The 15,436-nt window shown below is 33.3% G+C and overlaps 1 protein-coding gene across 2 annotated transcripts; it reads right to left on the bottom strand.

Annotated features, from left to right (window-relative positions):
* Positions 1-566: 566 nt before the first annotated feature.
* Positions 567-4,493, bottom strand: LOC105958220 (bidirectional sugar transporter SWEET17). Of its 2 annotated transcripts, XM_012982222.2 has the most exons (6): positions 4,173-4,493; positions 4,028-4,064; positions 3,719-3,929; positions 3,439-3,603; positions 3,188-3,307; positions 567-939 (listed from the first exon to the last, which is right to left on the bottom strand). In XM_012982222.2, exons 1-6 carry the CDS (start codon positions 4,405-4,407, stop codon positions 802-804), a joined length of 906 nt encoding a protein of 301 aa, XP_012837676.2. In that variant the 5' UTR covers positions 4,408-4,493; the 3' UTR covers positions 567-801. The 2 variants fall into 2 exon arrangements, with proteins under 2 accessions (XP_012837676.2, XP_088671038.1); XM_088814912.1 differs by lacking the exon at positions 4,173-4,493 and having other exon boundaries at positions 4,028-4,146.
* Positions 4,494-15,436: the final 10,943 nt, after the last annotated feature.

Here is a 15,436-nt window from a genome sequence, read left to right as displayed (position 1 = left end):
AGCATGGGAATGATAAGTTGAGAGTAACCCCCTTATTTATAAGTGAGGATACTTGATGGGTAAGAAATAAGCAAACTTGCCCTAACTCCTCTTCTTGGGCCTGATATGACTTTGGGCCAAATACAAGTGAAAACTCAATCCACGGCCCAATAAATGATTAGGAAACCCCATGAGGACAATTTAGTCCGTATCACACAGTTTCCACCGTATTTTTAACTAGAATTGCCATTTATCTGTCCATTTCAAGGACATTTGTGTTATTTCATTATTTCCATCCGAATCCTTATATTTTCTAATAGATGAAAAATAAAACTCATTTCTAAAAAAACAAAATTAACATTTATGATTACCCATTTCTGAAAATAACAATTATGAGTTTTTTCCTCTCAAAATGAATTGTGCCTATATTATGGTCCCAAGGTTGTGAGGATTTTCAATTTCTTCTTAAGTTAGGAGTTATTACGGTGATGTCATTTAAATGACGCAAATGCCATTCAATTGGATGGATTCATGGCAATTCCAGTTAATAAAATTGTAATTTGGGGCAAAGTAGAACTGGAGCAAAATTTTGAAGGGGCAATTAATCTCTTTTTTTAATCTATGGGGGAAAGTGCAAAAATTCAAAATTTCGAGGTGGCAAAGTGAAAATAAAAACACATATATACATACACAGACAGATTTAGTTTTAAATTTTAATTAATAAAATACTAAAAATGAAAGAATGTACCAATTAGAAGTTGAATAAAAGGCTTTTCTTTTTCTGTTTTTGGTAATAATTTGTGCAACAGCTTATATTAATGCTCAACAGGTTGCGTGGGGTTGAAGAAGGGGGTCTTTGTGGCATCCGCAATTAGTAGTTTTGGATGATAACAAGTATTTATAAATGAAATAAAGGATGAGCTGCAGTGTTCCCAGCATTAATCCAATTGCATTTGGTACCTGCCAATTAATGCATGCAGCAGATCCATTACAAACTAATTAACTCAACGTGTGCCTGCCCTGCCTGCCGCACACGTGCTTTTTATACAAAAATTGATGGAAATACAAATAAATATATAGGGACGAAGACGAACAATATAATGGTGCAGCACATAAATTAATTACTGACAAAAAAAATATATTACTAACTAAAATGTTAATGTTGCCATTTTAATTAATAGGGTAAATTCCACTTTACCCCCTCGTACTCTGCCTGAAAATCACTTTACCCCCTCGTACTCTCAATTTCATCAATTTACTCCCTTGTACGTGTACAATTTTCCAATAGAGCCATTTCCTTCAACTTTTGACAATTTTGACTCTAACGCCGTTTGGTCAACTCAGTAAATTACAAAATTGCCATTGCCTATAACGCGTCGTTTCTCCTCCATCAATATTGTCATTTCTTCTTCTCCCACCACTTCCCCTTCCAAGATATCCCCAAATTGAGCCCCTAACTTAGTAAAAATCAAGACCCAAAAATTGATCGATTCCACCCGGTGCAAAGAAAAAAATATATGAATGTGTGAAACTTTCTCTTTTCTAATCTCGAGAGTCAAAATCGAAAAAATTCAATATTTACGTCAATATTTTGACTCTTGACCAAATGGCGTCAGAGTCAAAATCGAAAAAAGTTGACGAAAAGGGTTGTATTGGGAATTTGTACAAGTACAAGGGGGTAAATCGACGAAATTAAGAGTACGAGGGGGTAAAGTGGTTCTTGGGCAGAGTACAAGGGGGTAAAGTGGAATTTACCCTAATTAATATTTTCATAAAGACGCATTCGACACACAATAATCATGTAAATTGTTAAGTTATCGCTTTTTGTACTTTTTTTTTAACGGATAATCTTATCGTTGTTTGTAATTGAACCACGAGTACCAAATCCTTTTCCAATATATATATATAGGTCGACTAAGCCTTATATTTTCCTCACATTATATTAATTAACGATATTTCAAAAAAAAACTATATTTTGAGATTCAGAAAAAAAAAAAAAAAAAAAAAAAGTCAAACTTAATTGAGTACCATCACATGGGACTTAAATACATTTTTTGGTCCAAAAAAAAAAAAAACAGTCTCTCAATTAAATTCATCCCCATGTCTTTAGTCTAAAATATCCTTAGTAATATAATTCTTATCAATTCCACCCATTATGCTATAACTTCCTTAATATTATACACTGACCCCAGATTTAAACAATCACATTAACCCCCAAAACTTTTTTTTTTGGAAAATAATTTTTTTTCTGAAATGTTTTTCCTGAAATTTTTTTCCGGCCGGTCAACCACCGTTGACCGCCGGTCTCCGGCGTTGACTTTTATTTTTTCAATTAACAGTTAAATTACTGTCACCGAGAGTTAAGTAACTGCTGGAGTTAGTAATTTAGCAACGAATATAGTAATATTAATTAAAAATATTTTTTTAAAGAATAAAAAAGTCAACTAACGGTTAAATTACTGTCTCCAACAGTTAAATAACTGCTGGAGACAGTAATTTAGCAACGAATACAGTAATATTAATTAAAATATTTTTGAAGAAAAAAAAAAGTCAATTAACAGTTAAATCACTGTCTCCGACAGTTAAATAACTGCCGGAGACAGTAATTGAGCAGCCAAGACAGTAATATTGATTAAAATATTTTTTTAAGAAAAAATAAATTTAAAAAAAAAAAAAAAACGTCAACGCCGGAGACCGGCGGTCAACGGCGGTTGACCGGCTGGAAAAAAATTTCAGGAAAAAGAAAAGTTTTTCAAATAAAAAAAAAAAGTCAACGCCGGTCAACGGCGGCGGCCGGCGGTCTCCTGTGGTGGCGGGTCAAAATTGAAATTATGGTTAAAATTGGTTAATCGATGAAATTGGGCTAAATTGGGGTGTAAATCATGAAATTGGAGTTGAATTGGGTCTCAATGAATTGGGGGTAATTTTGGTATATATAAAAGGATTTTCCTTATTTGCAAATAAGTTTGAATGGACTGGATTTATTTAAAAGACAATAAAGTTGGATATCCTTCCTTTAATTAAGTGCCCTTGTCATGGGCGCATTTGGTATTACCCATAAAAATTAATAGGATTTATTGGCATAGTAAAACTTTGAAGAAATCAAGTGTATATATTTATATGTGCAATTAATTAAACATCATATTCATATACATAGTTTAGTTATTATATATATTATAGTTAAAAAAGAAAGAAAGAAAAGACTTACTCCAAGAAACCAATCTTGCACAAGCACGGCATAGAAAGTCCAAATCCCTCCATTCAAGAAAAGGGAAAATGAGACAAGGAATGGCATATACTCAACACTCTTTCTCCTCACCATCCTTTTCTGTTTACATTACATATCCCACGTCAACGCGTAATTGCTTAACTTGCACTTATTAACAACACATGCCTCATATAACAACATATACTAGACTATTTATAAATAAACATATATATTATTATTAAAATACGTACCATGGCAGAAAGAGGAGAAGCATACATGACAATATTAAGGGCAGAGCACATCAACCCAATTATATCAATCCTCAATTCCTCATCCAACACTAAGCATTTACATACTGTTATTCCTCCTCCTAATAACCCAATATTCACTATTCCAACTAGTACTGCTGTCTTTGCCTGCTTTCATTAATTTATTTATCAATTAATTTCAAATAAGAGATCCATCCATCCATGGATCGATCGATCGAAGAAACAATAAATTATAATTAATATGATCACCAATAATTATTACCCTTTTGGGGGGAGGGGCAAAGACGAGAAACAAGACGACAAAAATGATCTGAACGAGGACACCAAAACCATTGACAGTTGCTACAAGAAAACTTCCAGGCTTTGTGATTCCGTAGTATGTCCATAGACATGAACTTAGCAATGTACAAATGTAAGGAATACTCTCAAACTCCTCTGTCGATTTCTTCTTCACTATCCTCACAAATGTCATCCTGCACGTTAATATTCCATCTTTTCATGTAACTTCATTTTATTCTTTTCTTAAATTATATACATATCCTATATATACACTTAATTAGCTTACACTTACCCTGGGGAAACAAACATAAAAACTGAGATTATGTTCCCTGAAATACATAAACATAGCTTTTAACTTATAAACGTTAGTATGTGTAAATGTATGGAAATTAAGCTTTAAGGCGCATGCAAAAACTTGACATGTGCTCTGCAAATACCTATAACACCAACCAAAAATGCTAATCTCTCCATGAGTCTGTGTGTGTGTGGGAGAGAGAGAGAGAGAGAGAGAGAGAGAGAGAGAGAGAGAGAGAGAGAGAGAGAGAGAGAGAGAGAGAGAGAGAGAGAGAGAGAGAGAGAGAGAGAGAGAGAGAGAGAGAGAGAGAGAGAGAGAATGGAGGATTCCAAGAAAATTACGCAGTATAGACTAATTGGTGTCGACGAAGTCTGCATACTATATAGATGGCATATTCTCTACCCAAAGATCCTTTTTACTTATTTATTTATTTATTTTTTATTTTTTTGGTTTCTTATTGGTTTGCTTGCCACCTCTAAGTCAACAGCAAACAAAATATATGTAACTCTAAATTTCACATATTTTTTTATTTTGTAATAGAAGTTTTGGAGTGAAGAAAAGGTCATATATCATGTAGCTAATTTACAGTGATGACTATGACCCATAACTCATTTCTACGGTTAGTTTAACAAAATTTAGTAGCAAATACAGGTACCTGAAAGTCATGCTTACCCAAAACAACTGAAATCAAATTCAATACCAGGTTTACTAGAGGCCAGTGCACATATATCGTTCGATATGCCTATTCATTCATTACCCAAAAAATATTCAAATTCATTAAGAATATATAATATTTAGGTATGAGAATACAAAAATGAATTTCATTAGCAAAAAGTGAATCTCAAGACCCAATCATAAAAGCGTAGATATTTACCGATTAAATATCTTTAGCATGATAATCTTCTTTCTTTTTAATTTTTTCTTTTTTTTTTAATTATTTTTTTGGCTAAAATATTTTTATTCCATTAAATACTAATGAAAACGCAAAGGAGGTCTTGTTAAAAACCTTGTGGGCCTAACACAAGGAAAAGAGTACCCATAAAAGATCATGAATAAAAACGGATAGAAAAGCCTTATTACAATTTATTACTCAAAAGCCCCAAGAGTGGGTAAGAAAAGCAATAACTAAAGGCGGTGGTTATATGCAAGCCCATTTTTTTACTAGTTCAAAACCACATAAGCCCGTAAATTAATCTAATTTTATTACATCAAGACCAAAGATTACAAATATACCCTTATCCACAAATAATACTCAAATACAAATAAATCCTATTTCTAATTTGTTCAAGACCAAAAAAAAAAAAAAAAACAAAACAAAAAGAAACATCACGACTGCCGCCGCTAGACAGCCGCGACGATGACCGGCGATGACCAGCGATCCACCCACCGCACCATTACCACCACTGCACCACCACCAACAAGTAAGTCATTTTTACTAAACTTTTGTTTGTAAATTCGAAAACATCAATCGAGCATCGATGTCCTTTTTACTAAATTTTTATTTGTAAATTCGAAAACATTAATCGAACATTGATTCTTGATAAATATGTATGAATGAACATAAATCTATGCTTATTTCTTGTTGGGTTGCAAGGATTTGGCCGATTTTGGAAAAAAATTGATATTGAAATTGGTTTTTTTTTTCGTTGGTTTCCTAAATCGGTTTACTAGACCGATTTTGTACACGAAAATCGGCGTCATAATGCCGATTTTTGTTAACCAAATCAGCGACACATCGTCGACTTTACAAGTCAAAATCGGCGTTCTAATGTCGATTATTGAGTACAAAATCGGTTTTCGGATACCGATATTGTTCGGATTTTTTTAAATAATACATTATATATTTGGTTAATTGATATTTTGTAAATATTTGAAACGAAAATGTTTATCACCATTCGGTGGCGTCTATCAACTCCTTTAACCCAATCGAGTTGAGCTTTCCGTGTCTCAAATATTTATTCGTTAGATAATTAATTTGAATAATCCTCCAGTTGCTGCACGAAAGTATGAGAAAACGGTCTAAAAAAAACACAGATAATAAAATCGGTACTTCAAAACCGATTTTTCTAGAACAAGTCGGCATGACAATACTGATAATACAAAAACAAATCGGTGTTGTCATGCCGATTTTTACTACAAAAATCGGTTTCTAAATACCGATTTTTACTAAAATAATCGGAATGTGGTTACCAACTTTAGTAATAAAAATTGGTATTTGCAGACCGATTTTTGGTATCGTCGAATCTTTTTTCCCAACAAAAAAAAACGATCTAAAAGCAAAAATAAACGGTTAAAACGTACTTCATTGTGTTCTCCACCCTCGTAAACCACCATATCATTGTTTTCTGGTTCCATGGTGAATGTTTGGTATGTATTGGTAATTTTGGTGTGTAGAATTTCTTGGCGGGTTTGTGAAGAAGAAGGAGGAGATTTGTAAGTCGTCAAATAAGGAAGATGAGTTTCTGGATTTATGTATTTTATTTGGTCTTACACAAAGGAAATGATTTTTTTTTTTTTGTTTTTTAATGTTTTGTGTTTTTTATTTAACTAGGCAGGTGCACGTGCGTTGCACGTGTCGTAATAATTTTACTGTATATTTGTTATCTTTACATTATGTTTTGACACATATTCAGAAATACTATATTATTATATACATTTAATTTTTCTAAATTATGTTTTGAGACAAGTTAAACTTCTTTCATTACATATAATAGAACATGTGTTATTTATTTAAGCAATTTTGCAATATTCTTAAATCATTGTTTTTCATCTTCATAGTTTAATTTGTTGTTTTTAACAGTCAAATTATGTTTGAAGGAAATCGACTCTTTTGAAATGTTTGGGGTTTTTTTTTTTTTTTTTAAAGCTTAACTTGATATGTTTTTGGTGAGAGTTGGAAGAAAATGAGAGAACCAAACATTGTGTGACAATCAAATCAGTCTGTACCATAAATTAATCACATATGTTTTTTTAAGTAAATACAATAAACTACTATTATCACTTTTTATTTAGTTATGTAATTTGATTATCATGATACAATAGTCATTTTTTTTTACAGTGAGCTCGTATGAATCCATATGAAATAGATGATAGACCCCATAATAGATGTAGTTCATATTCTATATCAACATAAGTACAAAAAAACAATAAATAAAAAATCAGACAATACGATAATATACACACAAAAAAAAAAAAGTTGACAAATAACTATGTACACGGGGAATTTTTTTCCTCTTCATTATGCCTCTTCTATATTCAATGATGCTTGGTGAGAATGACATACTATAATGTGTATGTATATTGTAAGTGATTATGTTTCTGATATAGTTATATGCATTAATGCGATAAATTAGTCTAATCTATGCCACAAGTTGTGAAATTAATCAAGTTATTTTTCATCTTTGATTTATATATAACAACAAATATATAATATACATGTTTTAATTGGTATGGATTTATACACATGTATAGTATAATATAGTCCATTGAAGTACATCAACGTAACATGGAACAAAACTAATGAATTTTGTGGGCAATGTTTTCTTACTAAGGATTTAATTATCATTTTCCATTTTGTGTACAGTGAATATATATATATATATATATATATATATATATATATATATATATATATATATATATATATATATATATATATATGTGTGTGTGTGTGTGTGTGTGTGTGTGTATAATAATAATAAATCTTTTGTTAATACTCTAGCTTACAATAATAAATTGTTGATAATAAAAGAATATTTATGGTTCCTTTGGAAAAAATTATTTTAGACAACTCAATAATCTAGCTTAGAATAATCCAATCCAGTGATGTCAATATAGTATGACATTTGAAGGAAACCATAGTGGTATGCCCGGGTCGGTTCGGTTAGATTTTTGGCTAAAACCGAACATGAACCGAATATATCATTTTTTGTAAAATTAGAAACCATATATGTCAGTTTTCATCGGTGCGGTTTCTTTTGGTTTTCGCGGTTTTTTTCAGTTCCGTTTCAGTTATTTTTCGGTTCAAGAGTAACTATATATTCAAGTTATACAAACAAAAGAATCGAATCACAATTACTTTCACAACTAACGAATGCAATGAAAATATAAATCTTTTAATCCCATAAGACTTAATTTAGATGATGTACTATGCTTTATTTTTTTCCTACTTTCATCCACCACATTATTAAAATCATGAACTCGAGTAAAATTTAGTTACTAAATAAATAAAATATAATGTCTCAATTTATGAACAAATGTTTAGTATGAGGCAAGTAATTGAAAGATACAAAGTAAAATTTAGGATAAAATAATACATATAATACATAAATGAAGTCATTTTATATTTTTGGTTCGGTTCGGTCATTTACCCTTTCCACCATACCGAACCGAATAATTCGGTATTTGAAGAGTATAAAACCGTACATATGGTTTGCTATTCGGTAAGGTTTGAAACGGCTCACTTTTTTCAGTTTTTCGGTTCGGTTTTTCAGTTCTTTTGCTCACCCCTAGGAAACGATACATATTGAATCTTTTGTCAATTTTTGTACACATCAACTTGGTGGTCGGTACACAAAACTAACCTTCAGAGTAAACAATTCTCGGCGAAATATGAAAAAAAAAAAAAAAAACAAAACAATCAAACAAACCCTATGGTTTTCATCTCTACATAAAATGGCAGAGGAAAAAAACATTGTATCGAGTAAAGACTATAAAAATTCGACCTTTGATCCATTTGTTTAATAATTTTCATTGAAGTTAAGGAATTATATTGTTCAATAAAATAGTTTTATTTGGAACAATAATATTGTATATAGACAATGTCTAAATATGAAAACAAACATAGTACTTGAAATCTAAGAAACACTTATTTTGTTTTATATTATTATATAATAATTTTATATTTTAGATTTAAGCAACAACAAAAAGAAGAAAGATTGTTTACATGCTTTTTCTTGTTATATTTCATTTTCATTTTCCGAACTAAAAAAGAAACTTTTGATTCTTTCACAATGGATTTTTCTGTTAGAATTTGAATGTTTTTTTGATCGGTATCTATCTTCTTCAGCAAAAGGTTTTAGTTATTTCATTTAAATTAAATGCTTTTCCGAATCTCATTCAATTTAGAACTCCCAAAGTTCAACACTCTCATTTTGATGATTCTTTGATGATCCTATCTTGATCATGCTTCAATTACCATATGAATACAAACATAGTACTTAAAATCGAAGAAACACAACTAAGTACGTTATCAAATGCTTAAACTTTTACCAGTTAACCAACCACACATAATTTATATTAAGATGATGAACTTACATCTCAAGAAGCTATGCCCCCTTATGTGACCTCGAGAAGGAAATAGACAAAAAATAGTAAACAATGCCAATAGGCAGTGTTTTTCTGAATCTTCTTTATATGATTAGTTATACAAATCTAGGTGATATAAGTAGATTCATATGAATAAATCCATTATTCATTGTAATTACTATATGGACATTCTTATTATTTCCCAATTTTACACAACACTAATAGCATCACAAACTTAGAAGATTTTTCAACATAAAATTGGAGAATATGTATTGAGTTTGTTGATATTTAAATATTGTATGGAAACATCCATATGAATGTGATCATTTTGTTTGCCTTTTTATTATGTAGTAAGTGCTTCACATTAAACTTTGTATAAAATTTTTAAGACCTTTGAGCTTCTTGTATTAACAAAGGGCCAATGAAGATGGCTGCAGCTGTAATAAAACATATTACGGTGCAGTTAATAGTGCAATATATTCGTATGAGGAATTCAAGAATTCCACTAAACCGTTACAACTTTATTTGGTGTATTAATTAGTAGTATATTTAAATCACTTTAACTCAACGTCCATTTATGACTAATCAACTTAAATAAAAATTATGATTAATATTTTTTACCAAGCAATATTACCATATTATCCTAAAAATATAACCTATGTAAGGGTAAATTAGGAACTACAAAAAATGGAAGAAACCTTACCTAACATTCACACTTTTATAAGTAGTATAGATTTTAAATTTCATTAAGGGTAAATTAATATTTTTATGTTGGAGGTCTTGAACTAATAAAAAAATGGACTTGCGTATAACCGCCGCCATAACTAAAAGAAACCGCCTACGCTGATTATTGTAACTCAAATAAAGAAAAGAGCCCCAAATGGGGTTGGAAATGCGAATATCCAAAATATCCCACCACCACCTTAAATTATTCAACTTTTGCGCTCTTCTCCTACGTTGAGATTGATCCGTATTCATCTTGAGTTTCTGCGGCTGCATTCTTAAGGTCGAAAGTCCCATATCCCAAGAGCATCACATCGATATGCAGTCCATACTGACCTAGGAAGGTCATTTCCTGAAAAGAATTCTTGAAGGTGTTGGTGATTATGCGCCCATGTTGCAAGTCGATCGGCAACCGAATTCTTTTGCATGTACACATGTGAGCACTTGAATGTCTGCTGCATAAGATTAACACATTGACGAGCAGAATACTCTAGAGCCCAAGTAATACGTCGACTGTGATTAACCAAATTCACTACCCAAAGAGAATCACTCTCAGTTCCAGCCATCAATCAAAGCATGCAGCTCAGCCTTATTGTTCGAACCCAAGCCGTAATTATATGAGAAACCCGCAACAAATTTACGTGATTCATTTCGGATAACCCCCCGCCAGTACAGACGCCGTCCTTAGCGGAACCATCCACATTGAGTTTGAAGAAGCTAAACGGAGGTCTATCCCACCGACACTATATACCTTTCCGTATTGTCGGTTTTAACACCGTCAAACCTAAAGTTTCCAAAACATGTAACCTATAGCCTGTAGTTTGGTGTTTGGGTTTAAAAATGGCTGTTATTGTACGAAGTTGGAACACAGCTCGACACCGAGCCTTCCAGATCTCGTGAAAAGTGAGGAGGCAGATGCTCGTGCGAACAACTTCATAATAAGTGTAATGCTGCTCTTTCGGCGACCAGAGTAATAGAGTTCGATATATAGAATTATCCAACAAGGGGACGCCAGAAAGATTGCCGAAGAAATTCCATGTTCGGACCGCACAATCCAATTGCAGAAATAGGTGCTGAACTGTTTCTTCTTGAGGAGATTCGCAGCAACTACATCGAGAAATGATCAAAATACCTTTGGACCGAACTCGTTGGTCTACCGGAATTGCGTGGTGCATCAATCTCCACATGAATGCACACGTTTTGTAAGGGAGAAATTTCTGCCAAATACGTTTCGACCATCGGCGGACAACTCCTTTATGACGAATTAACTCCCAGTACTCCTTGGTAGAAAAGACCCCAGAGTCTGTGAGAGTGAAAATTAAAGAATCCATCTTATCCGGGTTAAGCACAACCTGGTGAATAGCTCCATGTAAATGCGTACGAATACAGGGAAGATATTGCCCAAGATTTCGGAAGCCATCTTTGACACTCAATTATTGTTACACCAAGAGGGACCCTGTAGCTTTTCTCCTAGCCAATTTTTTCCCCAAAACCGAACATCTCCACTCCCAAGTAACCAACGAGAGCAGCACCGAAGGAGAAGCTCATGTAGGTGGATGGTCCACCATATAGGAGTACTAGATTGCTTGCAACCAAATTACCGTCGTATTTGGCCTTTATATGTTTAGCCCATAGAGAGTCACCTTGAATAACCATCCACATGAGTTTGCCGTGCAGACAATTTTGCACTTGTTGCAAACTACGAACCCCCAAACCGCCTTCCTCCAGTGATGTACAAACGGTGCGCCAGTTCACCCAATGGTATCGAGACTACTCATCAGTTCTTGGGCCAAGATCACTTGAGTAGAGATATTTGTTCATTTAATAAGCCCAGCTTGCTCATCATCAATGATTAAAAGCAAAAGTTTAGACAATGTGGTGGCTAAAATTTTTGAAATGATTTTGCCACAAAAATCTCCCAAACTAAAGGGTCCATAGTCTCCTATCTATACAACGTTCTCCTTTTTGGGTAAAAGAATGAGGGTAGTCATGTTGATTTCTTTTGGGATGGCCTCCTTGTTGCAGGACAGAAGCACGGTAAAATATTAATATTTACGAATTAATTCTATAGAATAAAATAACATTCGGAATCCACAGAAAAACTCTGGAATTGACGAGAAAAATAGACAAAACTCTAAATTTCTTATTAAAATTCAAAATTCTTCTCAAAATAAAGTCCTAATGCAGCTATTTATACTAATAAAACTGAAAACCCTAATTAAACTAAGAAAATACTAAAAATTACCAAAAACGGCAAAAACTTGTTAGATCCTGGTTCTAGTAGATTTCTTAATTTTGGGAACAACCCAATTTACGGAATCCTAATACGAGGTTTCTGTGATTTGATATTAATTTTCTAAAATTTGCCTAAAATAGTAAAAATGAACTTTTAGGAGTATAAACGACGTTGGATTGCTGAAATTTGACGTAATTCATGAGCTTTGCTCATGAGTTTTGTTCCTTACATCGTTTTACTTGAGATAGAGTTCGTTTCATACTCAAATACAATTTGAGTTAGTAGAAAACCCTTATTTTTCCATAATTTCTTTCGATATTTCCACCAATGCCCATTAATAAGTTTTCTCTGAATTGAATAGTTATTTTGCAATTCGAATCCAATTTGACACTCCTTATCAATCTCCTCTTCTTCAAAGGAGCTCGGAGCTCGACCTCGAGCTATGATCAAAATATAACGACGCATATTTCTTTGCAAACAACTTCAAGTGCTCCACCAATCTTCCCGGCACAAAAATCTCGCTAACAAAATCTTCCTCCAAACAAGGCATTAGAAAAATTGGCTTCTTAATCGAAAATCTCAATGGCTCCACCAATTTCTCCGATACAAGAACTTCACAGCAAACAATATCTACAATTAGATCACATACCTCAACGCAATCCACTTGTTCCTTCTCTTCTCGTGCACCTTCCCCTTCTTGAAGAAATTCTGCAACTTCAAACTCTTCCTCAAATTTACTTTTAGCATCCTCTTTAAACTCGTCGACTTCTTCTTCAAGCTTGCTAACATTCTCTTCTACCCCATTGTCGCTCTAACTTTGTTGATTCTCGCTTCAACCTCGTTGACTGTCCCTTCAACTTCGTCGATGTTCACTTTGATTTCGTTAATGTCATCGTTAATAATAGCTATGCTACTTATAACTTTTGCAATAGTATCCTCTTCAACTTCGTCAACTCCTACGTCATGATCCTCCACCAAATTTGGAGGTTGAATAACGAACTAAGTATCTTGTGCCTCCTTAACTTTGACAACGGGTGGAAAATGTTCGGTTTTTCTAAAATAACTATTTCGCTTTTGATAATATTCCTCCCTCCATGCTAACTTTTGAGCCTCTTCAAGGAAGTAGAATGTATGCCACCCAATCCTAAGACGTATTGAAATATTTAATCCTTTCAAGTACCGGGAAATTTCCGTACATTCGGATTCTTGGAGGTTATAAGTTTGCTAGTCTCATAAACTCAGCATTATACTTGTTGATCGATCTACTCCCTTGCGAACAATTACGATAAAGTTGAAATAGATGTTGCTCATAATCTATAAAGGTAAAAAACGATTCATTTAACATTTTTCTCATCCTCCTCCATGATTGGATTGGAAAATTTTCCTGTCTAGCTCTCTTCATTTGTATTTCATCCCACCATGCGGCTGCACTACCCTTGAACTCACACCAAACCAATTTTACCATCTTATTCGGCAAAATATCTATCAATTCAAAATATCTTTCGACTTCTGATACCCAATCGATAAAATCATCAACTTCAAAGAAAATTTCCACTAAAAGAAGGAATTTCAGCTCTTACCCGATATTTATCACAATCATTTTGCCTCCATACAGGCGGGCGGGTTTTCTTCAAACTCAAAGTTGTCGCTTCCCTTTGAATAGTCTTCATACCTTGATTGAAGTTGAACAGGCCCATGATAATTCTGTCTAACATAATCACCTCGGGCTAGACCGTCGGCAATCATCATGTTAGATTCAGTCATTCTGTTGTTGTTGTCAAGGGCAAATCCCTCGCGCACCATCCGCAGATTTTGCACTTTTTCAACCCCGCAGTCATCGCCAACGTAGTTGTTGTCTCCAATATGTTTTGCACCTTTCGCCATCTAACCAGGAAAAACCTCGTTGTGATACCAACTGATGCAAGATGGAAGCACGGTAAAGAATTAATTTCTACTAATTAATCCTATAGAACAAAATAACATTCGGAATCCACCGAAAAACTCTGGAATCCACCAGAAAAATCTAAATGTTTTATCAAAATTCGAAATTCTTCGCAAAATAAAGTCCTAAGGCAGTTATTTATACTACGAAAATACTAAATAAACTGAAAACCCTAATTAAACTAAGAAAATACTAAAAATTACGAAAAACGATAAAAATGAGTTAGAGCCTGGTTCTAGTGGATTTCTTAATTTTGGGAACAACTCAATTTACGGAATCCTAATACGAGTTTTCTATGATTTGATAATAATTTTCTAAAACTTGCTTAAATTAGTAAAAATGAACTTTTAGAAGTCTAAACGACGTTGGATTGCCGAAATTTGACGTAATTCATGAGCTTTGCTCATGAGTTTTGTTCCTTGAGTCGTTTCACTTGAGATAGAGTTCGTTTCGTACTCAAATACAATTTGAGTTTGTAGAAAAGGCTTAGTGTTCCATAATTTCTTTCGATATTCCCACTAATGTCCATTAATAGCTATTCTTCGAATTAAATAGTTACTTTGCAAATTTGAATCCAATTTGACGTTCCTGATCACTCCTTTAAAGAAATCGGAAATAAATTCCACCAAGTCCTGCTTAACAATGTCCCAACAGCTTCTATAAAAATAACTTGTGAATCCATCTGAGTCGGGATAACTATTTGGATTAAGATCTTGAATGGCTTCCCAGATCTCATCAAGAGAAGGAACAACAGAGAAATCTACATTCATATCCTCGGTAATATGTGTTGTTATATGAGAGAAAATAGCCTCATCAATAAAGTAAGGGCTAGCTTGAAAAAGTCGGGAAAAGATATATGTGACCACATTTGCAACTTCCAGTGCATTCGAAGTGCACGTTTCTTCTTCTCTAATAAGCTTAATCACTTGCTTACTACGGCGCTCTTTGATCATGGCATGATAAAGCTTCGTGTTTCGGTCGCCATCAGCAGCCCATTCAAGACGAGCTTTCTGGCAGAGCATTTCTGAGTCCCAAGTCTCAAATTGAACTAAGAGCCTGTTTGGCTAATCTTATAAGCTGCTAAAAACATCTTATAAGATGTTTAGAGCTTATACGTTGTTAAAAGATGTTTGGTAAAAAAATGCAAAAGATCTTATAAGATGTTTTTAAAAAAATACTTCCATCCCACATTTTTTTC

The sequence above is a fragment of the Erythranthe guttata genome, chromosome 2, assembly GCF_056151865.1.
Source record: "Erythranthe guttata isolate IM_541 chromosome 2, IM_541, whole genome shotgun sequence".
Classification (NCBI taxonomy): Eukaryota; Viridiplantae; Streptophyta; class Magnoliopsida; order Lamiales; family Phrymaceae; genus Erythranthe; species Erythranthe guttata.
The sequence above is the reverse complement of the archived record's forward strand: the minus strand, read 5'-3'. Positions and strand labels throughout refer to the sequence as shown.